The sequence below is a fragment of the Sceloporus occidentalis genome, unplaced genomic scaffold, assembly GCF_023333645.1.
Source record: "Sceloporus occidentalis isolate IW3139 unplaced genomic scaffold, rSceOcc1.0.p SCAF_58, whole genome shotgun sequence".
In the NCBI taxonomy this organism is placed as follows: Eukaryota; Metazoa; Chordata; class Lepidosauria; order Squamata; family Phrynosomatidae; genus Sceloporus; species Sceloporus occidentalis.
In genome coordinates, this window is record NW_028317038.1 from 3,231,890 (window position 1) to 3,259,505 (window position 27,616).

At 39.7% G+C, this 27,616-nt stretch overlaps 1 protein-coding gene across 1 annotated transcript in view; it reads left to right on the forward strand.

The window, feature by feature from the left end:
• Positions 1–27,616, forward strand: part of LOC149287624 (pappalysin-1-like) — a 506,291-nt gene that overhangs the window by 434,455 nt on the left and 44,220 nt on the right. Inside the window, exons 18-19 of the mRNA XM_089492654.1 lie at positions 3,987–4,131; positions 11,282–11,406. Of these exons, the coding sequence (XP_089348780.1) occupies positions 3,987–4,131; positions 11,282–11,406 (270 nt within the window). The remainder of the gene's footprint in view (positions 1–3,986; positions 4,132–11,281; positions 11,407–27,616) is intronic.

Sequence of the window (27,616 nt, forward strand, 5' to 3'; positions counted from 1 at the left end):
TCGTTATCATGTTGTGAAGGGTGTGGCACAATTATTGCCATTCTTTTAGCCAATACTTTGTGCTACCTCAATTTGCCTGAATAACAGCTTTAAGTCATCTCCTAGAATGCCTGATGAGTTTGGAGAATATTGTTCCTCCATACAGAATCTCTCTGTATCCTTAAAAATTTGAAAGTTGAGGCTGAGGCTGGTAGGCTCTTTTCTTCAGTTAACTACACAGGTTTTCTATGGGGTTCAAGTAAGGGGACTGGGATGGCTATAGAAGGACCTTGATTTTATAGTCAGTTAACCATTTTTGTGTTGATTTTGATGTATGTTTTGGATCATTGTCCTGCTGGAACATCCAACCTCTGTCCATTTTAAGCTTTCTGTCAGAGGCAGTCAGGTTTTCATGTATTATCTGTTGATATTTGAGTCCATGATGCCATGTATCCTAACAAAAGGTCCCCTGGCATATAACATGAAAGAACCACCGTCATATTTAACCATGGACATGAGGTACTTTTTCATATGGGTACGTCTCTGTGTGGGGCAAATCCATCTCTGGTGTTATTTGCTGAAAAGCTCATTTTAGTTTTATCTGACCATCAAACCCAATCCCGTTTGAAGTTCCGGTGGTGCCTGGTAAACTGAAGACGGCTGAGTTTGTTTTTCTATGAGAGTAGAGGCTTTTTTTAAAAAAACTCTTCCAAACAACTTGTGGCCATGTAGGTAACGTCGGATTGTAGTTTTGGAGATGTTCTGACTCTTAGATGTAACTGACTTCTGAAATTCTCCAGCTCTGATCCCTGAAGATTTTTTGGCCACTCGAATTTTCCTCTTCATAGTGCGTTGAGACAATATAGAAACATCCTCTTCCATGTTGATTCATAGTATTTCCAACACACTAACTTGATTTGTATTCAGCAACACCACCAGAGTACAGCAATATGCCATATGGGCATGTCATGTGTTTCAGATATTGTGGGGTTAAAACTGGAACATGCGCGTTTCAGTTTTCAAACTTGGAATTTTGACAGATCACCTTACTGGGCCTCACTTGAGGCACTGTACAGGTCCCATATTTTAATTTAACCCCATATATTTACCTAAAAGCATGCTCCTTCAAGATTTCAAAGATAACCCTTCCTAGGTGTCCAACTGCAACCACAAATCTAATGGTAATTTAGGAGTTTGAGTTTTTTTTGCTCAGGCATGTTTTGGGATTAATTCTGGAACAAGAAAGAAAACATAAAAAATAATCTCTCCTGAGCACATACATAATACAAATGTGTGATATGCAAGTGTTAGACAGTCACAAGAGACCCTTAAATCATGAGAGTGCAAAGTGATGTCACTCCTTTTACAGTTGAATAAGGAAGGTGCACCTCATCCTTTTGGCAGCAAATCCAATGAACCAGACATCTAAAGTGTCAATGATAAGTGATCAGTTAGTCATAAATAACTATTAATTTATAAATATAATTATATATATATATATATATATATATATATACTCACTGGCCTGGAGGGATCAATGCTTTCATGTTGCTTCCAGTCTTCCATTGTCCAAATTTGAGGAGCCTGTGCGAATTTTAGCCTCAGTCTCCTGTTCTTAGCTGAGAGGAGTGGCATCTGGTGTGGTCTTCTCCTGCTGTAGCCCATCTGCTTCAAGGTTCGACGTGTTGTGTATTCAGAGATAGTATTCTACATACCTTGTTTGTAACGAGTGGTTATTTTAGTTACTATTGCCTTTCTGTCATCTCGAACCAGTCTGCCCATTCCCTTTTGACCTCTGACATCAACAAGGCATTATTGTCTACACAACTACCGCTCACTGGATATTTTCTCTTTTTCGGACCGTTCTCTGTAAACCATAGAGATGGTTGTGTGTGTGAAAATCCCAGTAGATCAGCAGTTTCTGAAATACTCAGACCAGCCCGTCTGGCAACAGCCATGCCACATTTAAAGTTACTCTCATCCCCTTTCTGATGCTCGGTTTGAACTTCAGCAAGTTGTTTTGACCACATCTACATGCCTAAATGCATTGAGTTGCTGCCATGTGATTGGCTGATTAGTTAAGAAGCAATTGAACAAATGTACCTAATAAAGTGGCCAGTGAATGTAATTTTTTTTTTTTTTACCTGGGATGAAAGATCTGCTTTGCCCTCTGACAGCTGTCTCTGATAAGAGGGGAGAGGTCATCGAGTGGGTGTCATAATGATCAGATCACTCCTATTGGTCAGGAGTTACGGAATCATCAACCCACTCTTGATGGAACTGCAGCAGAGCCTCAACTGACAGCAGTCAACCTAAAAGCTCACTTATCAATGCTGGTGTTCCCAGCTTGTGGGGACTAAAGACACAAGGGTTATCCCTAACCCACTGTGATTGCGCAATAAACACAATAACAGCATTGAAGGGATAAATGCTGAATGATTGCCTCACCAAGTTGACATGTAGCAGGGGAAGGTCAGGACTGATCCTCATGTAGGGACTGAAGAGGCAATCACGAGTAAATCAGCAATCGTTTGTGTAGGAGTTATCAAAGGCTCAAGGGTCTCTGTCTCACAGCATCAGCCTTTGTGATCTACACATGAAGTACCAGGTATGTCACTGGTCCTAAAGGGACATCCTGGTATGTCATTGGCCACAAAAGGATTACAGTAATACAGCTTGTAAGAAGTGCTGTGTATCTCCTAATGTTAACTCCTTCACATCCATTTTGTGTGGCAGGATATGCACGACCTTAGCATATCTAGTTGTCAGCTGCACTTATGTTATTAGGCAGCCACTAAAAGTGCTAGGGCCACCTCATTATCCCCTACTCGGGAATGCTGCTGAACACAGATTGGTGTTTGTTTCTGCAGTTGCTTATATCCTTTGAAATAAATCCTGAGCAAAATTGCAAAGTATGTTTGAAAAACAGATTTTTTTTTACTGCTAACTTTGGATAAGATGGGGGGTGGGGTGCTAGTGAGCCTACCCGGATCTTGTGGTCAGGAACCAGTCTTGTTGAGTAGTTGGAGAAAGACAGATTGAAGCTGGAGCGGTACCGGAGTTGGTTGATCGAAGAGAGGTGATCAAGAAGGTCACCAACTAATCTTCAGTCTGGGTAGCAACAATGCGTAGGGAAAAGTTAGAGGACAAGCCACAGATCATTCTGAGCAGAACTGTATGGCAAGTCAAGAATCCATAGCCAGGTCAGAACCGTAACAGCAACCAGGAGGGATACCAGAGGCATCGATAGTAGGAGCTGGGAAGTGGTGCAGGACTCCGAGTTAGGAACAAGGACAGAGACAACTGAGCACTTTACTGAAGGTGTCAGAATCTTAAATAGTGTCCTAAAAGCCACTTGGGAATTCCAAGCCAAACTGGGATGTGGGCCCTTTAAGAGCAGTACGGTTGGCAAGCACGCACATGTGAGATGCACATCATCGCTTCTGGAGACGGCAGCCCGACAGGAGGATGATCAAGTTAACAGGGGCTATTTAGTATAGTTTTAAATTTTAGTGTCCTTCCCTAAGTCCAGCAAATGTCAAAATGTCTGTCATGAACCTTGTCTGTGTCTATCCCTGTAAATAGGTAATATTCTGTATCTTTACAACCTTTCTACCATACTACCTATTCATAATTCTGTTTAGTATTTTTTGTTTTTCCTAGACAAAAGGAAAAAAAATACTTCTAAACATACTGTAGTAACAAATTGCCATAATCAGCAATATATGCATTATAATGTTAGAAAGTAAAATGTGTGAACATGGCATATTAATTACCGTGAATTGATATGAAAGTGTATTTCACCATGCTATTACATAAAACAGTACAGAAATTCGTGATATCTAATAATTGCATTTGTTTAAGTTAATAAGGCATCCACATCATTTATATGGTGTATTTAGTTGGTAAATATTATAGAAACTAAAACAAATTTTGAAACTTGTAATTGGGATAGTATCATTGAGTAGAGGACATGTTTTATCTATTTATTTATTTTTCTTTTGTAGAATTCGGAGAATATTATTCATTGCCGAAAAGATGGCAGTTGGAGTGGCAGTTTCCATCTCTGCAAGACCATGCAAGGTCACTGTGCACCTCCACGCCCAGTGAATGACACCTTAAAGTTTTACTGTTCAGACGAATATGGAATAGGTACTGTCCAATGCAAATGGTTTGTGTAGATTTGTGTGCACTTTCTATTTCCATTGCTATATACTACTACACAAATTGTATTATTCATGTTATTTTACTTTTTGAGCAGTGGGTCGACAGTACACGCGTCTATGCAAAGCGATTTTATATAATTTTATTATAAATAATACATTCTCAGCTATGTTCTGAAGGCTTTTGAGGACATGGCATTTTTTTTATTCTGAAGATAATGTAGAAACACTAATAACTAAGTTTTGTCATCTATCGAAAAACTGATTAGTCCCAGATATTAACAGTGGAAACCTGCTACTTGTAAACTGCAGTTGCCACATCACGAGGGCCCCTTTATACAGTGCAAACTTTTATTACAGTAACAAGCTCTCCCTGGGTCTGCATTTTTTCACAGTAATTACTGTAATAAAAACAGGCTGCCACAAAGACTACATAATACACTTTCCACCGGAGAGCTCTTTGTTTTCCAGTTAATGGTACCCTCTGCAAGCCTCGCCATTTGGCCATCCAGTGCACATACTCCTCATTTAATCCCGTACTCCTCATTTATTCCCATGTGTATGGCCAATTCATGGTACTCTAGCTACTGTGGACTACAATTCGCATTGTGCTATGCCATCAGGAGTCATACTCTACACCTATCAACTTCCTTATGCTCACACTAATAGTAGAACATGAGACGGCACTGTTCTTTTACACCAAACAGATGGGGGCACAAGTAGAGTTAAAAGGCCAAGATGTCTGTAAAATATGATGACATAACTGTAAACATACAGTATCTCACAAAAGTGAGTAAACCCCTCACATTTTTGTAAATATTTTATTATATCTTTTCCTGTGAGAACACTGAAACAGTGTAAATTTGGTTTTCCCATCAAAATAACTCAACACAGCCATTAATGTCTAAACCTTGGCAACAAAGTCGAAATGTCCAAATTGGGCCCAAACTGTCAATATTTTGTGTGGCCACCATTATTTTCCAGCACTGCCTTAGCCCTCTTGGGCATGGAGTTCACCAGAACATCACAGGTTGCCACTGGAGTCCTCTTCCACTCCTCCATGATGACATCACAGAGCTGGTGGATGTTAGAGACGTTGCACTCCCCCCACCTTCCGTTTGAGGATGCCCCACAGATGCTCAACAGGGTTTAGGTCTGGAGACATGCTTGGCCAGTCTATCACCTTCACCCTAAGCTTCTTTAGCAAGGCAGTAATCGTCTTGGAGGTATGTTTGGGGACATGTTGGAATACTGCCCTGCAGCCTAGTCTTCGAAGGGAGGGGATCATGCTCTGCTTCAGTATGTCACAGTACATGTTGGCATTCATGGTTCCTTCAATGAACTGTAGCTCCCCACTGCCGGCAGAACTCATGCAGGCCCAGAACATGACGCTCCATGCTTGACTGTAGGCAAGACACACTTGTCTTTGTACTCCTCGCCTGGTTGCCGCGACACACGCTTGACACCATCTGAACCAAATTGGACCACAGGACATGGTTCCAGTAATTCATTTCCTTAATCTGCTTGTCTTCAGCAAACTGTTTGCGGGCTTTCTTGTGCATCATCTTTAGAAGAGGCTTCCTTCTGGGACGACAGCCATGCAAACCAATTTGATGCAGTGTGCGTCGTATGGTCTGAGCACTGACAGGCTGACCCCCCACCCCTTCAACCTCTGCAGCAATGCTGGCAGCATTCATACGTCTATTTCCCAAAGACAACCTCTTGATATGACGCTGAGCACGTGCACTCAACTTCTTTGGTCGACCATGGCGGGGCCTGTTCTGAGTGGAACCTGTCCTGCAGCTCAGTTTTAGGGTCCTGGAAAACTTCTTATAGCCTAGACCATCTTTATGTAGAGCAACAATTCTTTTTTCAGATCCTCAGAGAGTTCTTTGCCATGAGGTGCCATGTTGAACTTCCAGTGACCAGTATGAGAGAATGTGAGAGCGATAACACCAAATTTAACACACCTGCTCCCCATTCACACCTCAGACCTTGTAACACTAACAAGTCACATGACACCGGGGAGGGGAAATGGCTAATTGGGCCCAATTTGGACATTTCCACTTAGGGCTGTACTCACTTTTGTTGCCAAGGTTTAGACATTAATGTGTTGTTATTTTTTTTTTTATTTTTTTTTTATTTTATTTAAATATTTTGTACTTTATGTTCTCAGATTTAGAATACATCGGTAGGGTATTACAATGTCAAAGAAAGGAAGAAAAGAAATTCTTGAATGGAATTATAAGCAATTAAACACTTATTCAAAACGAACGACGCATCCATTCATTACTCATTATTATGTTCCGTTCTACCGTACGATATATAATTATTTAAGAATTTTATAAACAAAAGACAGTAGACTGCTACCCGAACCGAATAAGAAAAAAAAAAAAAAAGCAGAGAATGAATTACAGGATATTATCTAGTATAAGCTGTAATTGTGGCAACCAGTTGCCAATCACAAAACCACACATAACATTCATCCAACAGGCAGTCGTACATGGGAGACAATGAGAAGCATCTAGGAGCTAGCTATTACTCATAAAGTAGATCATGGTATAGTATAGTATAACATCCGCCCAGGGGAAAAAAAAAAAAGGAAAAAAAAAAGGAAGGGAAGTAAAAAATTAAACCTCAGGTAGGGAATTTCAAATATTCTCTGGATCAGTGTCTCGAAAGTGTTTCCAGGGTAGCCAGATATTGTCGAATTTAGAAAGCTTGTTGATTTTAATATAGTATCCTCTTTCCATTAAGTACTGATGATTAGTTTGATTAATAACTGATCCCCAGTCAAATAGGCCTGCCTGTCTCCAGTTTCTAGCTATGCATATTTTTGCGGCCATAAGTACATGGATAATTAAAATTCTATGGTTTAAATGATATTTCTCAAGTCCCAAATGGAAAAGGAACATCTGTGGGTCTAGTTGGTCCTGAAAGTGGAGAAGTGAGCCAAGTAGTTGCAAAAGGTTATATCTTAAATTTAGTATTTGCGGGCACTCCCACCAAATATGGGCAAATGTGCCCATATGGGAGAGACAACGCCAACATCTGTTTGAATGTGTACTACTGATTTTATTGAGTCTAGTTGGAACCAGGTACCATCTATAAATTGTCTTAATATAAGTCTCTATTAAATTTATTGAGTGAACATGCTTTCTTGTGAGAACCACTCTTGTTGAGTTATTTTGATGAGAAAACCAAATTTACATTGTTATACAGGCTGTACAGTCACTACTTCACATTGTAGCAGAGTGTCATTTCTTCAGCGTTGTGACATGAAAAGATATAATAAAATATTTACAAAAATGTGAGGGGTGTACTCACTTTTGTGAGATACTGTAACACAAAGCCCAAGGGGAATTTACTTGGGCATACTGCCGATATTTCAGAATAATTCTGTAAAAAAAAAAAGAAAACAAGAAGTCTAAAGCATATTGTGTAGTAGTTTCTTTTTGAAGATGTGCATTCACATTTTAGTAAAATGTGAGTGCACATCAATGCATCAATCTTCAGAAACTTTTCTCCACACTTCCGGAGAATCCACAGGGTCTTAAGCAGAGAGATAATGGCATCAGTATGCCATATAATATATGCCATATAATATACTAAAACTTTTAATAAATACTCTTACATGTGAATCTCGTGTTATCCTATTAGCATATACAGGGTTAACTCGGCTATATAGTAAATTGTTGGTGCTGTTTAAATAAGAGCTAATCTAAAAATTCACTCTTAAAATTCTGAAGCATTTCATATATTGTCCATTAATCATAGAGACTGGCTTTCTATGTCAAGAAAGCATCGAGATTAGAGTATATAATATACCTGATGGAAAGAAACGGAAAGGAAAAATGGACATAGTGTAAAAATATAACATGATTTATTGGCCCCTGTGCAATGAGACTTACTTTAAAAATGATTTTATTTCTTGAACAACACATGTTTTGTTCACTCATAAATTGATATACATCGATTTTTACTAAAACCACCACCACTTTCATATGGATAATGACCCCAGGGGTGGTGACACCATCAACGAAGAGCTGGCCCTAGTACCACAGCAGGGCTGCCGCAATGCTTGAAGGTATGATTGTGTGCCAGAACCTAGTAACAGAGCCATTCCTTCTTGGTCCTACCATAAGCATCCATATGGATGAAACCACTGACTGCTGCAGCATGGTCAGTATGGTTCTTGGGTGCCACTTTCCATAAAAAATCCCAACAGGGCACAACTACTGGATATGTGGACTGGACAATCAGCAATGAGTAAGCAATGTTATTTTTCAGCTCCAGAATATGAACCACCACCAAGCTGTTTCCTTCAAATTGCAACCACCACCATAACAGGGAAGAGCTGAAGAAAATACTTTTTCGTGAATCACGTCATTCCGACGGCTCTGCAGCATATCAGCTCCCCAAGAGACAGCCCCAAAGCTCACTAAACCTAAGTGATCAGTCCACAAATCAAAAATTGTTTGAAACTGCTAGTTCCAAATGGATGATCCAAATGCATGTCAGCTCTATGCTCCCTATGTATCTGTACAAAGTGACACCCGATAAATCCTTTGACAAGCGCCAAACACTTTTGGCCCATTTGGAGAATGTGACAGGCTAAGTTCATCTTGCCAATCGCAATTCTAGCCCTATAACCTTACTGACCAAACCCAGAAAGGTCTGAAAGCCTATCATTTCGAAGTCTGTGTGCATACTAATGGTATCTCAAATTCACCTAATCTCTAAACCTTGTTGAAGGAGTTTTAGAAAACTAAATCTTTGGTATTTTGCTTATGTTAAATTAGCAGAGGAGTCTGATTCTGTGAGCACTCTTTGCACTACTACAATTTAACGGAGTTTCAAGTTGTGCATCACATTTTATTATTGTTATCTAAACCTGAAAAGTTTAGGATTGATGTGGAGAGACACATTGAGGAATGAGAGGTGGTGGATTAACCAAAATTTCCCAACTTTCAGGATAAAAATGGACTAGCCATTCATCCCACAGAAACATCCTTGGTAACCATCCCAGATAGCATTGTCACCAAAGTAAAATTCTTGGGGAAGTGCTACACTAGAATTGCCTGGAAAGTAATACAAAAAATCTTGTGTGAAGCCCATCTCCAACAACAACATAACATCCATATTTCTATATAGTTTTAGCCACAACCATTCGTGTTTGTCCTATTTGGAACATCCAGAGCAGGGATTTCCCAAACACTTAGGCCTAAAGCACTTTGATAGGGGATGTGCTCCCTTGATACTTGAAGATTTTTGCTTGAAACAACAGCCATTACCCCATATGAAGTAGCATTTAATGAACTGAAAGCCAGGTCTCATGATGAGACCAAGAAACCTTGGAGTGGGACACCCTGATTGGCCCTTGACTGAAAGAGTTGAATGAGACTGCGCCCGGGTGCTATGATTTGCCTCCACAAGGCTATAATATCATTGTGATCTCTGTGTACCGATGGCCTATATACCAACTGCATTTACTAGCACAGCCAGGCTCATCCTTCAGAAACCTTATAAGCCTTACAATTAGAGCCCATATAGCTAAAAAGAGGGACATTATATCCATACTTCTTCTCCCCATGGAATCAAAGCTAGAAAAGAAAACACCTGTAGCCCACTCACATTTGACAGATTTGGCTGCCATATCCAAATTAAATTTTTCAAGGGGCAGCAGTGAAAAACTCTCCATGCACTCCCCACCCAACCTGTTTGAGGTGAGTACCCAGTGTGGCCTCAAAGCACACCTAAAGCTTACTGTGTACAACTAAGGGGGAGGCTGCCTCCTGTGATTCTGCCATTGGATCATGAGGCTGTATCTGCTTTGGGGGCTGCTGCCAGAATTTGGACTATGGAACAGCCAGCTTAAATCACTTGAATATCTCATGAAATGCTCAAACCTGGAAAAGAGTAGAACCTTGTGATCCTGCTCCTGAACGCATCTCCAACCAGTTCAAAACTTCCCTGAAACTTGATGACAGCTGCATCACCCAGTATACCCCTACCTTGTGAAACGCCTCTACTGTAAACCTGGGTGTGGGATTATCTGTAGGAGCTAAAATAAGGGTTTCGTCAACTGTGGTAGTCTGGGAAAGCAGCAACAGACCCTCAATCCGAGGCATCTTGTTTATTGCTGTGTTGTAAAGCAAGCAATGATCTGTTTGGTCCTGGCTGCAGAAGTCTCCCCAGGGCTTTGTGAACTTGGAAGAGATCAGCTATAGCAAGCAACTGGGATGGCACAGCAGGCTAACGTGTTAAGTTAGGGTGCCTTGCACTGACAGAAAATGGAGGAGCACTACTATAACCCCCAAAGACAAAACTAAATGGAGAGAAGACCCTACTAAGGGCACTTGTAAAATTAGGAGAAAAAGATCCCGATGGTGGGCAGCAACAGGGGCAGTAAACAAACTCCTGGGCTAGAACAGCCACACAAAGAGGACCTAATGAGTGGCCTGGGGTCCAGGGCAACTCTAGCAGATGCCTGTTGTTTCCCTAAAATAGTTCAGAGCCAAACTTATTGGGGAGGCAAAGGTATGTGTACCCTTGGGCTTAGGTTGAAGATGAATAGAGATTTATACTGGAGGGGACCACCTGGAGGATCATCAGACCCCAGAACGTTGCAAAGTTATCTGGTAGCCAAGTGCACCCTGCTGCCTCCAACTGCTTGTGCTACATCAAAAAAAAAGGAGGGATCCCAAGAGGTAGTGGAATTAATAAAAGCTCTCAGTCCCAGCTACCTGCTCTTTCCTCTCCTGGGCTCCCCTATACTACCCAGGGACTCCCTGCTGAGGCTGGTCATACAGGCCTTGTACCCATTAGGTGGCAGTCTGACCTATCCCACCTATACATGCCTTCCTCAAGTTCAGCTATACACACACAATCAGTAACCTAAACTTGATTAATTAAGTCCAGAATGGCTTGGTCTCTACAGCTATAAAGAGATCTACTGTTATGTGTCTGTTCTATGACTGAGACTGGTCCATAGGCTTACAGTAGAAGGTTGGGGAGGTAGTTCCTGCACAGGCCGTCAATACAAAACATGTTATAAACAAGAATGCTAGTTACAGCAGATGTTTTGAATGATATATATATATATTCACAATAGTTGTATTCTGTTTGCTTTGTTAAAGGAACTGAATGTGCTCCAGTGTGTCTCTATCACAATATGGAGGACAGCAAGATGGAGGCAGTGGTACTACCATTTAACTCTACAGAAAAATCTCTGCAGCATTGGATGAACCCAGTCAGAGTCAAGGTCAGCTTAAGAAAAGTGGATATGTAACAGCATTTTATGCTTATTTTTCTTACATATATATATATATATATATATATAATTATTTGTCAACAACTCTCATGATCTTTGTCGAGTATATGTTAACTTAGCAGAAGGTTATACAAACTGTTTGCCTTGAAGATAAACGTAAGGTTAGCTTTCGCTGTTTTAGCATAGTATAACAACCAACCATATTATGCAGTAACGTCTTTTAAGGCCTAGCATTTCCACCTACCATTTCCTGACTCTGTCTAGTGTTTACAATATACACCTAGCTAACATCATCTTTCAAACAGGCATCTTTCAAAAATCATTTTAGTTTCTTTGTAAATGCTTATAATGAAATCCCCCCCCAAATATATAAATGTATACAAAAAAACCAAAACATACATACAAGTAAAAAAGACAAACAAGTTCTATACCACATTCGTACAGTTATAAAAAAAAACAACAACAAAAAAACATGAGACCAAATGTTTTTTATTTAATCTATATAATCCTTCTTCCATATCTCTTTGATTGTTAATTTGGATTTTAATATCTGTCCAATTGATGTTACTTGGGGGTTTCCATTGTCTAGCAATGGTTAATTTTGAAGCCATAAATACATGTACTAGAAAACATTTTTTTTCCCATGAACATCAAGGTAGATCCAAATGAAATAAGAAGGATTGGGGTGTCAGTACCACATCTGGTGGGAAGATTTTTTGATAGATTCGTGAGATTGAATTTTTTATTTGCAGCAATCCAAATAAACATTCCCACCAGATGTGGTACATAGTACCTTCTGCCTTAGCACATCTCCAGCAACATCTGGGCATATGTCGGTTAAACTTTGAGATTCTGGAGGGGGCAAGGTGCCAGCGATGGATTACTTTAAAGAAAGTTTCTTGTAAATTAATTATGTGTGATTTATGTGAGTTCGGTGCCAACTCTTCCCCACTCCTATAGTGAGAAAGATTTCCCAACATCACTTTCCCGTTTTATCAGGGCGTTTGGTTTTTCGTAATCTTCAAGGCTAGATATAACTTTAGACCATCTAGACACTAAGCTCTTTGAATGGTATTTGGATAAAAATTCTTCCACATCCCTACAAGATCCTATTGATTTTTCTAAAAAAAATTGTATTCTGCTATAGTTAAACCATTCATCCTGGGGGAGATTAAAATGTTCCTGTAAATCCGAAAACAAGCTGACTCTATCCATTCATATTATCTGGGAGATTTTGTTGATGTTTGTCAGGACTCGGGTGATCAGGTCAGGTAGGAGCCCATGCGCAGGGGATACTTGGGGTTCAGTATGTAACCCACGGTGCATGATTATGCAAACAAAGACACCACAAACAGAAATCCAGGTAATGCAGTGTATTTCATGTATATAACAGGACCAGCAAATAAGGGTAATATAGTCTAAGCAAGTAACCGGACGTATGGCAAAATAAAATACAGGTAATAAGTCTTTTGGCAGGGAGCCCGCTTGGAAGGGCACGACAGACAGAGAGCCCGCTTGGAAGGGCACGACAGACAGAGAGCCCGCTTGGAAGGGCACGACAGACAGAGAGCCCGCTTGGAAGGGCACGACAGACAGAGAGCCCGCTTGGAAGGGTACAAAAGGCACACAGCCCGCTTGGAAGGGTACAAAAGGCACACAGCCCGCTTGGAAGGGTACAAAAGGCACACAGCCCGCTTGGAAGGGTACAAAAGGCACACAGCCCACTTGGAAGGACACAAAGCAGGGAGTCCACTTGGAAGGACACAAAGCAGGGAGTCCACTTGGAAGGACACAAAGCAGGGAGTCCACTTGGAAGGACACAAAGCAGGGAGTCCACTTGGAAGGACACAAAGCAGGGAGTCCACTTGATCAGGACACAAAGCAGGGAACCAGGAACAGTACAGGTGCAGAGCCACAGCAGGAAGGTCCATAGACCTCAATACAAAGGCCCTGACTGAAGGGCAGGGCAGGTTCATAAAGGCAGGATAATCCAGATAACAAGGCCCAGCTGGATGTATGGACTAGGGCTCAACCCTGGTAACAAGGCACACCTGATCCTAGTAATAGAGTTCTGAGTGCTCCAGAGGGCAGAGGGTGGCCACTAGTGGTAGCAGATTTAAATGCCACAGGTATGAAAAAGCCATGGTTCAGGCAGCGAAAAAGTGGTTCCTGACAATGTTGTTCTCTTTCTATTTTTTTAAATTGATATTATGTATATTTAATTGGAGAACTTCAAGAGGAGTAGATGGGAGGATAATATTGTTTATTCTTAACTATATTGTTTATTCAATAGTTAAAATATATAAGAGGGGAGCTAATGGGCATCTTGTTCCGTTTCTGATTTCAAACCAGTCTGAGTCCAGTCCTGCCCCAGTCACTCTGGCCTGTGGGAGTGTGTATAAAGCCATTGTGTTATTTTTGAATGGGCCAATTATGCCAAATGCTGCCATAACTGAGTCTAAAAAGGTACAGCTCTATCGCATGCTTTCTCTGCATCTAATGCTAAGAGAACAGATTTCACATGGTCTTTACCAATTATGTCTATCAAGTTAATTAAATTTCAAGTGTTGTCCCCTATATTCCTGTTCTTCACAAAACCCGTTTGATTTTTATTTATGAGCTTGGGGATAATTATTTTTAACCTATTCGCCAAGGTCTTTGAATATATCTTAATATCTAAATTAATTAACGATACAGGGCGATAGTTCGACAGAGTCGCTGGGTCCTTGCCTGGCTTTGGGATTGGAATCAGATCCGCTTGTAAAAATCCTGCCGGAATTATGTTATTAGTTGTAAATTCATCAAAAATCCTTCATCCTTCAGGAGCTTTGGATAAATAATGATTTCAAATAATTTATAAAACTCTACCGAAAAGCCATCTGGGCCTGGTGCTTTCCAGTTTTGCATGTTCTTTATCGTTAATTGAATTTCTGTCAACGTTATAGGGGAGTTCAAAAAAATTGAGATTATGGGACGAGACTTCAGGTAGTTTACATTTAGCGAGGAAATCTTCTATTGCTACTTTAGATTTACAAATCTGTTTAAGATTATAAAGGGATGAATACTATTCTTTAAATGCATTTCCTATTTGTCTAGGGGATAGATAAATATTGTTCCCTTGAATAATTTTTTTTAATTCCAGTTTTTTTCTTAAACTTAAGCTTGTTTGAAAGTATTTTGCCTATTCTATTGTTGTTGCTATACCACTTTTGTTTTAATACCATGATAGCTTTATTAGTGTTTTGTTGTAGTCTCTGCATTATTAGCTTTTGAATCTCGTTGATTTTATATGTCGAGTTAAAATTAGGAGTTAGTTTATTTATGGACTCCTCTTGAGCTAATCGGATATATAGATCTGCTAAATTTTCCCCTTTTTTTTTTTTTTTAAATGAACCCAGTTTGATTAGCAGTCCTCAAATATAACATTTAAAAGTTCTCCAAATTGTTGATTCTTTAATCTCCTCCGTCTCGTTTATTTCAAAGAAAGTTTTAGCCTGTTTGTCTAGTTTATCTGTATGTATTTTGTGAGAAAAGCATATCGTTAAGACGCCATTTATTTCTTGCTTTATATTCCCTATTATTATCAATAGTTAAAAATATAGGCACATGGTCCCACTATGATATTGAGCCAATCTTTGAGATGGTAAATCTCGATAAAGAGTGCGCCCGGGTAATAAACATATTGATTCTAGAGTACAAGGAGTGGGGATTTGAAAAAAAAGTAAAATCATGCTCTTTCGGATGTTGAACTCTCCAGGTATAATACATAGAGCTTTTTAGCAATAGATCTTGAAATAGAGAGGACACTTTTGTTATCTGGGAGTCTATCTTAACACCCGTGGGTAATCTTTTGTCCATTTTAACATCTAGCACACAGTTAAAATTGCCGCCCAGAATTAGTGTACCTTTAGACAGCTCTTCTATTCTAGATAACAGTTGTTTGTATGGGCTGTATATGTTGACCAGTGTATATATGGTGTATGCATTTATTTTGCATATAATTATTTGAAATCTACCATTGGCGTCCTTTTCCTCAAAAATTAATTCGAATTTTATCAAATCTGACACAAAAATAGCTACTCCTCTTTTTTTCCTTACCCCCTCCAGATTTGCCTGGTATACCAATGGATATTTAGAAAACTTCCAAAGATCTTTTGCAGATTTGATCCAATGGGTTTCTTGTACGAATGCTAGATCAATATGATGTTGGCGCACAGTTTGAAACAAGTATCCTCTTTTATGGGGAGTATTAAGGCCTTGAGCATTTATTGATATCAGTAATTCCTTTTCCCCATGGGAATCGTACTTCCAGTCCCACCTCATAACTAATTGGTCTCCCATGAACATTTATCCAACTAAATAATTTAACATACCCCATTCTCACTCTAATACATATAAAGTTTGGCACTACAAATTTAAGTATACCCTCTTTTATAAACCCAACATTCGTATCTAATTGGGACCTCGGTCCAGATATGCCCTGATTCCATCTCAAGGCCCATACATATAGGTGCATCCAAAAAGAGAAGCAGAATAACAAGGGAAGAGAAAAAAAAAATGTGGGGAGCTACTAAGGATTAAGGATTGTATTAGTTATGCTTAACACAGCACCCTCCATAAGATATAGGGTGCTATTAGTAAAAGGTCAAACTTAAGCAAAGTTAGAAATTCATTTTTGAAGTTTCTCATCCAGTCTGCCCAAGTTTAGCCTACAACAACTGGTATTCCCAGATGGCCTCTCAGTTTGTTGTGCATGTTTTGCGTAACAAAAGATAAAATGTGCTAAAAAATGCATATTTCAAAGTTGTTTGTAACTCACAGGGTTAAATAAAAGATAAGCTTGTGCTTATTTTATTGCCCTAGATGTGAGCTTTCAGTAAATATATATAGTTTTGTTTATTTATTTTGACACTTTATACAATTTTTACCATTAAATTTATAATGTGTACCTTTTGATAAAAAAATAAATGATAGTTTTGTGTTATTACCAATTGTTAGTATATATTTACAAAAATAGCCCTTAATTTACTCATATTCAATAAAACTATAGTCAAAGGATATTGTATTTTTTTTTTTTCAAGACTTTTTTTCAAGACTTCTTGAAAAGATGAAAGTTGATGGACTTAACCATTTGACTGTCAAAGGTCTGGCCATTTTTCCCCCCTGGGAGTCCATGAAATTTTCAACAATTTCTGCATTCTTACTTTAAATGAGGTTCTAGGGCGAATACCCATAGAATACTATTTTTTGGCAGAGGTGCAGCTTTTTGTTTGGTAGCTGACTTAAGGCAATTTCTGTAAGAAATAAAGCCTTAAGTACATACATTTTTTAAAAAACATGACATATTCTTGTTGTATTTTATCTTATGTTCAAATACATAAGATAAAATACAACAAGAATATGTCATGTTTTTAAAAAAATGTATGTACTTAAGGCTTTATTTCTTACAGAAATTGCCTTAAGTCAGCTACCAAACAAAAAGCTGCACCTCTGCCAAAAAATAGTATTCTATGGGTATTCGCCCTAGAACCTCATTTAAAGTAAGAATGCAGAAATTGTTGAAAATTTCATGGACTCCCAGGGGGAAAAAATGGCCAGACCTTTGACAGTCAAATGGTTAAGTCCATCAACTTTCATCTTTTCAAGAAGTCTGTAATTGTATTCATCCAGGTCAAGACAAATAAAACAAACTAAAAAAAAACCCAACAATTTAAGCACATGCTAATTTTGCACAAAAGTAAGAAAAATCCTGGGTGGTCAGAATAAAGCCTGGATCAAGAATTTATAAATCTCTTTGCATATCCCTGAATATGACAGGATCTTAGAAAGATTAATATATAGCTGTGAAAGTGGTGTAGGAAGGAATACATTTGGTTTATAGATAACTGGGCAGACTTTGCAGCTACACCCTCTACAGCACTGTGTAGCTGCAAAGTCCGGGCAACACTTCAACGATGATGGGGTTGCTGTACTCGGGAGAAGATAGTTAGAGGGTTTTGCAAGATATGCATACCTCCCAATATTTCAAAATGTGAAAGAGGCTCTCGCAGAACCAATATAAGCAATTGCACTTTACAATGTCGCGCTCGCATCGCCACATAAAACACGCTTCATTTTTGTCAGCACAATCATGCATATTAAAAATAACCAACAGATTGAATTCAATCAAACCAATTTATTAAAACTATATATATATATATATATATATATATATATATATATATATATATATATATATATATTTAAATTAATCTAATACAACAGCAAAGGCAGATCAGCCTTAACACTGGTACTAATCTATGCTACTTACGCTGGAAATATTTCTCAGCATCATGCATTATGACATATCAGAGCCCCAGCCATGTAATATCACACAGTAACATGTATTAGCTATATCAGAGCCCTAGCCAGGTAATATCACACAGTAGTATGCATTATCATATATCAGAGCCCCAGCCAGGTAATATCACACAGTAACATGCATAATCTATATCAAAGCCCCAGCCAGGTAATATCACGGAGTAACATGCATAATCTATATCAAAGCCCCAGCCAGGTAGTATCACACAGTAACATGCATAATCTATATCAGAGCCCCAACCAGGTAATATTGCACAGTGACATGCATTTTCTATGTCAGAGCCCCAGCCAGGTAATATCACACAGAAACATGGATTATCATATTAGCTACATAGTTACATAGTTATATAGGCTGAAAAAAGACATGCGTCCATCAAGTTCAGCCTTTTTCTATATCTGTTAATTTGTTGCTGTTGATCCAAAAGAAGGCAAAAAAAACCCAGTTTGGCTCTTTCCAATTTTGCACTAAGCAGGGAAAAAAATTCCTTCTTGACCCCAAAATGGCAGTCAGATTTCTCCTTGGATCAATAAGCTGTTTCCCCATAATTAAAGATTATATCCCCGAATATTATGTTTTTCCAAGTATCCATCCAGTTGCTGTTTAAACGTCTGTACAGACTCCGATAAATCTACCTCTGCAGGCAGAGAATTCCACAGCCTTATTGTCCTTACTGTAAAAAACAGTAAGTCTGAACGCATGACCATGTGTCTTATGCATAGTCCTGTTTATAAACAGATTTCCACACAATGGTTTGTATTGGCCCCCAATATATTTATATAATGCTATCATATCTCCTCTGAGGCGCCGTTTTTCTAAACTAAACAGATTTAAATTTGTTAACCTTTCTTCATAACTATAGTGCTCCATTCCTTTTATTAATTTTGTAGCCCGCCTCTGCACCCTTTCTACTGCTATGATATCCTTCTTTAGAATAGGTGCCCAAAATTGCACAGCATATTCAAGGTGCGGCCTTACCATTGATTTATACAGAGGCAAAATTATATTTTTATCCCGCGACTTGATGCCCCTTTTTATACACGACAATACCTTACTGGCCTTAGCAACCGCAGACTGACATTGCACATTGTTGCCTAGTTTGTTGTCTATAACAATTCCCAAATCCTTCTCATTTGTCGTTACCCCTAATTCACTACCGTTTAGGGTGTAGGTTGCTAGTGCGTTCCGTACCCCGAAGTGCATAACTTTACATTTATCTACATTGAATTTCATCTGCCATTTGTGTGCCCATTCCCCCAGTCTATCTAGATCCCTCTGCAGCACTGTAATATCCTGCTCGCCCTGTATAACTTTACCTAGTTTAGTGTCATCTGCAAACACAGAAACATAACTTTCAATGCCTATTGCCAGGTCATTTATAAATATGTTGAATAAAATTGGTCCCAGGCGCTTTTTGTTTCAAATGGATTGGCTTGAAGCCGTTCTTCATAAAGAGAGCAAAGTTAAATTTTTGTTTAATCGTTGGTCCCCGTATATTGCGACACTAGATGGCGATAACAGGCTGTCGTTATTTCAAACATTTAATACTACTGGGTGGTTTTGCCTTCAGGTCTTGAAAGGTACTCGCCCCATACCAGGGTTTTGATCTCATTGACGGACGGGTTTGTACATGTGTGTAACATGTTTGTTTTTGTTTTCTACGCCTTATGGTTGATTCCATGATTGTCATCTGCCTAACTTTATTTTTGGTCACTCGGATTATTGTTTGCACTGTATGCGATACTATATTGTGTATCACTTGTAAAAAAAAAAATTAAAAAAAAATTGGTCCCAGAACAGAACCCTGAGGGACACCGCTTACCACTTCTGACCATCTTGAACATTTACCATTTATAACAACTCTCTGTACTCTATCTCTAAGCCAATGTTCTACCCAAGAACAAGAATTTGCATCTAGGCCAATTTCCTTCAGTTTGAATACTAACCTATTGTGTGGAACCGTGTCAAACGCCTTGGCAAAATCCAAAATATATCAGAGCCCCAGCCAAGTAATATCACACAGTAACATGCATTATCATATATCAGAGCCGTAGCCAGGTAATATCACACAGTAACATGCATTATCTGTATTATAGCCCCAGCCAGGTAATATCACACAGTAACATGCATTATCTATATCAGAGCCCTAGCCAGGTAATATCACACAGTAACATGCATTATCTATATCAGAGCCTGAAGACAATTTACTGCCATTTATCCTTTTTAATAAAATATGCAGATTGGAATAGAGTAAATAACAGAAAACCTTTACTTTTGCTCTCACTGATTTCTAGGCCTCTAAAGTTTTGTCCTCTGAAGTGACTACAAATTCAGGAGGGAGTTTTATCTCTGGATAAATAAAAATTGCATAGTTCAATTTATTCCTACAGTAAGTAAAGTGCCCGAAAACAGATACCCAAACACACACACCAGGATGGGCTTTGCCACACCAAAACCCAAACACACACACCCACCAGCACAGGCTCTGCCACACCGACACCCAAATACACAAATCAGGACAGGGTCTGCCACACCCACACATACACACCAGGACAGGCTCTGTCACACCAAAACCAAACACACACACCAGGACAGGCTCTGCCACACCGACACCCAAACACACACCAGGAGAGGCTCTATTATGTCATGCCCCCTTCCAGCCCCCCTTGTGTGTTGCCCCTAGCCAGCCCCCCTTGTGTATTAATGCCCCACAACCTTGTATCCCTTGCCTTACCCCACTGTGTATGTATGTATTTCTTGATTTAAATAATGCCCCAGCCGTCTCCTCATTGTGTATTCTTGCCCCCGTTGCTTTGAGTACTCATGCCCCCAACCAGCCCCTATTTGTTTAGAACCATAACTATTACCTTTTTCTGACTTTCCCGCCTGCTCTGTGCTCTCCTCCACGGGACTGACTTCCCCACGAGAAACTCTATTGACTCTGTAAGCTGCCAACTCCAGCGTCGCCCCCATCTTGAAGGGGGCGGGGTGAAGAGCCTCACTAAAGCAGAAGCGGCACACACAAGCCGTCTGCTTATCAAATTGCGCAGCTTCTGTGCTCCACCGGCCCGCCCATGGGCCGGCAAAGCGGGACAGTGGTAGGGACAGCGGGACAGAGTCCCAAAATCGGGACTGTTTGGCCTAAATCGGGACAGTTGGGGGGACTGGATATGTGGAGGAGGGTGAACAAAATTAAAGCGTAACTAGTGTAGATACATGGCAATGCTTGGATTTGAGAAGTCGTGAAGGGAATGGTGGGATCGGCATAGATAAGTAAATTGGCTAAATCACCAAATTAAAAGTTACTTTACATAAAGCAAACAAAGTCTGGTGGTAATCTTACATAACTGCTGGCAAATGCAAGAAGCTCGTTAAAAAAAGGTAAACTAGAGTTACTGGCAAATTAAGAACAATATGACCTTTTTGATAAGGGTTTGTATATCAACCTGCAATAAGAAGGTTGTAAGGTTTATGACACGACATTGTATGTTTTGGTTAACTGTTTTTTGGGGGGTTTCCCTATTTTTAGTGTGCTTTGTATAAAGTAAGCGGCTGCACTCACAGAGCTTGCTCATAGTAAGGGCTTGCTTTCTTTAAGTGGTCAGTTTATGCACCACAGCAGCTGTAAGAGAAACCATAAAGTTTAAGCTAGATTGGAGATCTCACTCAGTGCACACCATGCTATGGAACAGCAGTTCCTGGGTCCATATTGCTGTGGCAAGTGTGAGCAACTGTTCTCTCTGGAAGCTCAGGTTGGAGCTTTTAAGAGGCATATTGAAACAGTGAGGGATATTGACAATCTTGAGAAGAGTCTCTTGCTCACTGAGCAGAGTTTAGATAGGGATCCTAGCAATGAGGGAGGAAATCAGTCTGAAGGTAGCCAGTTACATAGCTGGGTGACAGACATGGTTGAAGGGGGGGGATATGCCCATTTAAGTGAGCATGTTGGGGAGGCAGACTCACATGTGGGATTGCTGTAAAAAAACTGTTCTTCCTAACAGCCAGTAAAGCAGCTCATCCAGTGTACAGGTTTTGGTAGGGGATTCTATTATTAAGAGAACAGACAGGGTAATCCATGGCTTTGATTGAAGCAATCAGATGGTTTGCTGTCTCCCGGGTGTCTGGGTTTGACATGTTGCAGACAGTGGATAGATTATTGGGAGGGGCTGGTGAGGATCCAGCTTTCATGGTGCACATCGGCACCAATGACATAGTAAGAGGAAGATGGGATTTAGGGAGTAAGATTAAAAAAAATGGCCTCCAAGGTAGTATTCTCAGAGATAGAAAGACAATGGGAGATTAGGCAGCTAAATGCATGGTTGAAGTGTTGGTCTAAGAAGGAGGGCTTTGGGTTTTTAGAGCAATTGGCTGATTTTGCTTTGGACTATGATCGGTATAGTCAGGATGGATTTCACCTGAATGCAAGAGTGTCTAATGTGCTTGCGGAGAAAATGGCTAGATGGTTGGAGGAACTAGGAAATGGGGGGGGGATACTAAGTTTGTAACCAGGTGGGTGGATCTGGGGGCTTGGTTTGTACAGATAATAGGGAGAAGCATATATTTTGCCCCCCGAAACAAGGACAGAGAGTGCTTGCAGCATGTGTGTTAATTGACAAGCTAAAGGTCATGTCTACAAATGCTTGCAGTTTAGGAGATAAGATCCATGAACTTGTAACAGTAGTGGCAACTGAGAATGTTGATTTAGTAGCTATTACTGAGACATGGTATAATGAGAAAAATGGTACATAGCAATACCGGGGTACTCTTTATATAGAAAAGACAGAAAGGGGAAGGGTAGCCGTATATGTGAAAGATAAAAGCTAACCTAACACAAGTTGGCGAGGAGAACAGAGTCAGTTTGGGTTACATTACTGTTTGGTAAACATACAATAACTTGTGTAGGTGTAATTTATAGACCCCCCGGACAAGTAGAAGAGGTAGATAATCTACTAATTGAGGAAATAGCTAAAATGAAGTTATAATCATGGGTGACTTTAATATTCCTGATTTGAAATGGAAAACCAAAGTAGCTGGTTGTGCCCATAGTGCAGATATTCTTTTAAAACAAGTAGTTCAGGAGCCAACTCATAAGGAGGCCATATTAGATTTAGTGTTCACAAATGGAGATTTGTTAAAAGATATTACTGTAAGTGAAAGTTTGGGATATAGTGATCATTAGTTTGTGTGGTTCAATATACAACTGAATCACACCACACACAAACAAAGGTTTTAGATTTTAGAAAAGCTGACTTTTCTAAATAAGAATATATGTAAAGGTTGTACTATTAGACTGGTGCCATTTAAATGAAGTCCAGGAGAAATGGGATTATTTAAAAGTTGAATTATTGAAGGTAACATAAAATTGTATTAGGTTGGTCAGTAAGACCAAAAACTAAAGAAACCACTGTGGTACTCCGCAAAAGTGGCCAGAATAGTAAAAAAAAACAAATTAGCCTTTAGTAAATCCAAAAAACCAAAAGTGGGCAAGATAGATAGATCTAAGCATGGGTGTAAGAACCCCTAAAAATCTGGGGGCATAGCATTTTTTTCCATCAGATACTGCCTTCTTTCTCCCCATCCTCACTATCCTCTACCCCACTTTCTCCCCAACTCTTTTTTTTGCAAACAAGTAATATAATATATAATTTAAAATCACTGGTAAAAATAATGAACATTTAATCGATTAAATATAGGGAAAAAAACTGCTAATCTTTTTTTTAAAAATATTGAAAAATTGGACCCTAGGCAAGCATTTCCCTGGGGCCCCTCCACAGAATGCAATCACTCCCTCCGCTCCCACACCAAAAAAAATATTTGCCACACTGACTGCAGATTAGGGGTTGACTGTGAGAGTCAGTGCAGTCGTCCCTCCTCCTGACCCTGACTTTGAGGGGTCCTTTCCCCCATAATAATACCCAGAGTCCCTTTGTCCCCTCGTTCACCAAGCCACACCTCTCTTTACCTTCCTCTCTGTAGTTCAGGTATAGATCAAATAAACAACACATGTAAACAGCACTTACATGTATAGAACAACTGAATAAGAAATACAAACACTATATTTGCAGGTATACATAAATAATGTATGGAAACTTGGCATAGCATAGGTATAGATCAACAGAATAACACACACCTAGCTTTGCAGGTATAAATCAACTGGAAATTACATGTCAATTCAGCATTAAAGGTATAGATAAAACCCCCTAAATTATAGGCATAGATCACAGGTTATACACCCCAAAGGCCAGACCTGGCTTCCACACTGCACACATAGAACTTTGTGGATGTAATCTACTTGGATTTTGCCAAGGCGTTTGACACGGTTCTACACAATAGGTTAGTATTCAAACTGAAGGAAATTGGTCTAGATGCAAATTCTTGTTCTTGGGTAGAACATTGGCTTAGAGATAGAGAACAGAGAGTTGTTATAAATGGTAAATTTTCAAGCTGGTCAAAAGTGGTAAGTGGTGTCCCTCAGGGTTCTGTTCTGGGACCAATTTTATTCAACATATTTATAAATGACCTGGCAATAGGCATTGAAAGTCATGTTTCTGTGTTTGCAGATGACACTAAACTAGGTAAAGTTATACAGGGCGAGCAGGATATTACAGTGCTGCAGAGGGATCTAGATAGACTGGGGGACTGGGCACACAAATGGCAGATGTAATTCAAAGTAGATAAATGTAAAGTTATGCACTTCGGGGTAGCGAATGCACAAGCAACCTACACCCTAAACGGTAGTGAATTAGGGGTAACGACAAATGAGAAGGATTTGGGAATTGTTATAGACAACAAACTAGGCAACAATGTGCAATGTCAGTCTGCGGTTGCTAAGGCCAGTAAGGTATTGTCATGTATAAAAAGGGGCATCAAGTCGCGGGATAAAGATATAATGTTGCCTCTGTATAAATCAATGGTAAGGCCGCACCTTGAATATGCTGTGCAATTTTGGGCACCTATTCTAAAGAAGGATATCATAGCACTAGAAAGGGTGCAGAGGCGGGCTACAAAATTAATAAAAGGAATGGAGCACTATAGTGAAGAAAGGTTAACAAATTTAAATCTGTTTAGTTTAGAAAAACGGCGCCTCAGAGGAGATATGATAGCATTATATAAATATATTGGGGGCCAATACAAACCATTGTGTGGAAATCTGTTCATAAACAGGACTATGCATAGGACACGTGGTCATGCGTTCAGACTGGAAGAAAGGAGATTTAGACTAAAGCAGAGGAAAGGGTTTTTTACAGTAAGGACAATAAGGCTGTGGAATTCTCTGCCTGCGTAGTTTTATCGGAGTCTGTACAGACGTTTAAACTGCAACTGGATGGATACCTGGAAAAACATAATATTCAGGGATATAACCTGTAATTATGGGGAAACAGCTTATTGATCCAAGGAGAAATCTGACTGCCATTTTGGGGTCAAGAAGGAATTTTTTCCCTGGTTAGTGCAAAATTAGAAAGAGCGAAACCGGGGTTTTTTTTGCCTTCTTTTGGATCAACAGCAACAAATTAACAGATATAGGAAAGGCTGAACTTTTTTTTCAGCCTATATAACTATATAACTATATAACTTGACCAGCACCCAGATTACACAAACAGATTACAGTCCAGAGTGAGCCATCTTTATCCCCAAACAGCCCAGTGTGAGCCATCTTTGTTGCCAAACAGCCCAGCCTTTGCCATCTTTGTCCCTGCTTGTACCATGTTGATCCCTGTAGAAAGCACCTTTAAATCCCGGGATATATAACCTTCACCCGTCTGGCTTTCCTTTAGCTACTACAGATTCCTCGTCGTATGAAACTCCACTTACACCAGTGGCTTAAAACAATGGGTTTATTAAAATAACAAATACATATATATGAGTATATAGAGAAGCGTCTGAAATACAAGGCTCTATGACTAACTATACTATGCTAATGACTCTATGTGTGCATGTAAGGATGGGGTGTCCCTGTCACCTTGATGTTATCCTTCCTTCTTTCTTTCTGGTTCTCTCTCTTCTTTGTTGCTCACACAACACCTTTATAGCCACTATGCCCATATATATTTATTACAATCCCCAAGGCTCAAACACCCTGCTTGTGCCATCTTTGCCTTTCCTTAAATCACATGCATGATACACATATCAACTAATGCATTCTCACCAATCATTTAAGCAATTCACACACATTAATTCATTCATTCTCTTACTCATTCACGCAATTTATCCACATATTAATTTATTCATTCTCTCTCATTCTCACTCTTTATCTCAATATTCTTAATACCCCCCCTTCTCACTGTCTGCCACCCCTTTCTCCCTATCTATCCCCTCTCCCCCTTCTCACTATCTACCCAAGCTCACTATCGACCCCCTTCCCCCCTTTGTAGTTCACTTACCTTGCTGAAGTCCTGTAGTGGGAGTGTGAGGCTCCTGCCTCGCTGCTCTGTCGCGGTGTGCAGAGCTTCACTGTTGAGTGCCGGGATATGACATCATATTCCGGCGCTCAGCGTGAAGCGCCTGCACCGAGACAGAGGCCTGCAGTCAGGGCAGCGCTGAGGCGGGTGGGGGCAAGGAGGAGAGGGGCGCCGAGCCGTTGCTGAAAACTCTTTCATGAGCAATCGCTTGGCTCCCCTCTCTCTCCTCCGCCTGGATGCCGTCCAGCTTTTCGATTGGGGAGGGGCACATGGGGGGCTGGTTAGGGAGATGCGTGATCTTTCATTATGGGTCCCCCGGTTCCTATGCCCATGTTTATAAGATTAGGCAGAAAGAGGCAAAACAAGTTATAAGAACTGCCAAAGCACACATTGAGGAGAGAATTGCCCAGTCAGTAAAAAAGGAGATAACACATTTTTAGAGAAAAGGAAAGTAAAACAAGGAGTGGTAAAACAAAAGAAGGAAGGTATGTAGAAGAGGATAAAGGTCTTACTGACTGCATCAATTAATATTTCTGTTTTGTTTTTACAGATGAAAATGAAGGAAAGGGGCCTCAGTTAGGAAAAAAGTTATTTGATACACGTGAGTTTATCGAGTTGGAGGTTCTACTTCAGTTGTCTAAGATAAAGACAACTAAGTCAAAGGAGCCTGATGGGATTAAAAGAGCCTGGTGGTGTACTAGCAAAACCGTTAACAGATTTATTAATTGAATCATTGTTAACCGGAGTAGTCCCAGGGGATTGGAAATTAACAAATGTTGTGCCCATTAGCAAAAAAGGCATTAGGGAGGAGCCAGGTAACTACAGACCAGTAAGTCTTACATCTATAATGGGGAAATTAATGGAAACCATGTTAAAGGATAGGATTGTTAAACATCTGAAGTCACATGGGTTTCAAGATAAAAAACAACATGGGTTTACCTCTGGAAGATCATGCCAAACTAATCTTATTTATTTTTTTGATTGGGCGACTAAAGGAATTGATCAAGGTGGTGCAGTATGTATCTAAATTTCAGTAAATCCCAAATAGAAGACTTATCAATAAACTGCAATCTCTGAATGGATTAGTCAGTAGCTGTGTGACAGACAACAGAGGGTTGTAGTCAATGGAGTGTATATTTAGAGCAAGGTCTTGTTACCAGTGGAGTAGCTCAGGGATCTGTACTTGTACCCATTCTCTTTAATATTTTTATGAGTGATATTGCAGAAGGTCTTGATAGTAAGGTATGTCTTTTTGCTGACGACACAAAGATTTGCAACAGAGTTGATGTTCCTCGTATTTGGGTAAACTGGAAAAATGGTGAGAGCTGTGGCAAATGCAAAGTAATGCACCTAGGGCATAAAAACCCAAGGGCAGAGTATAGAATAATTAACATATATAGTCTGGAAGAAAGGCATGAAGTAAACATTTAAAAACTTAAAGGGA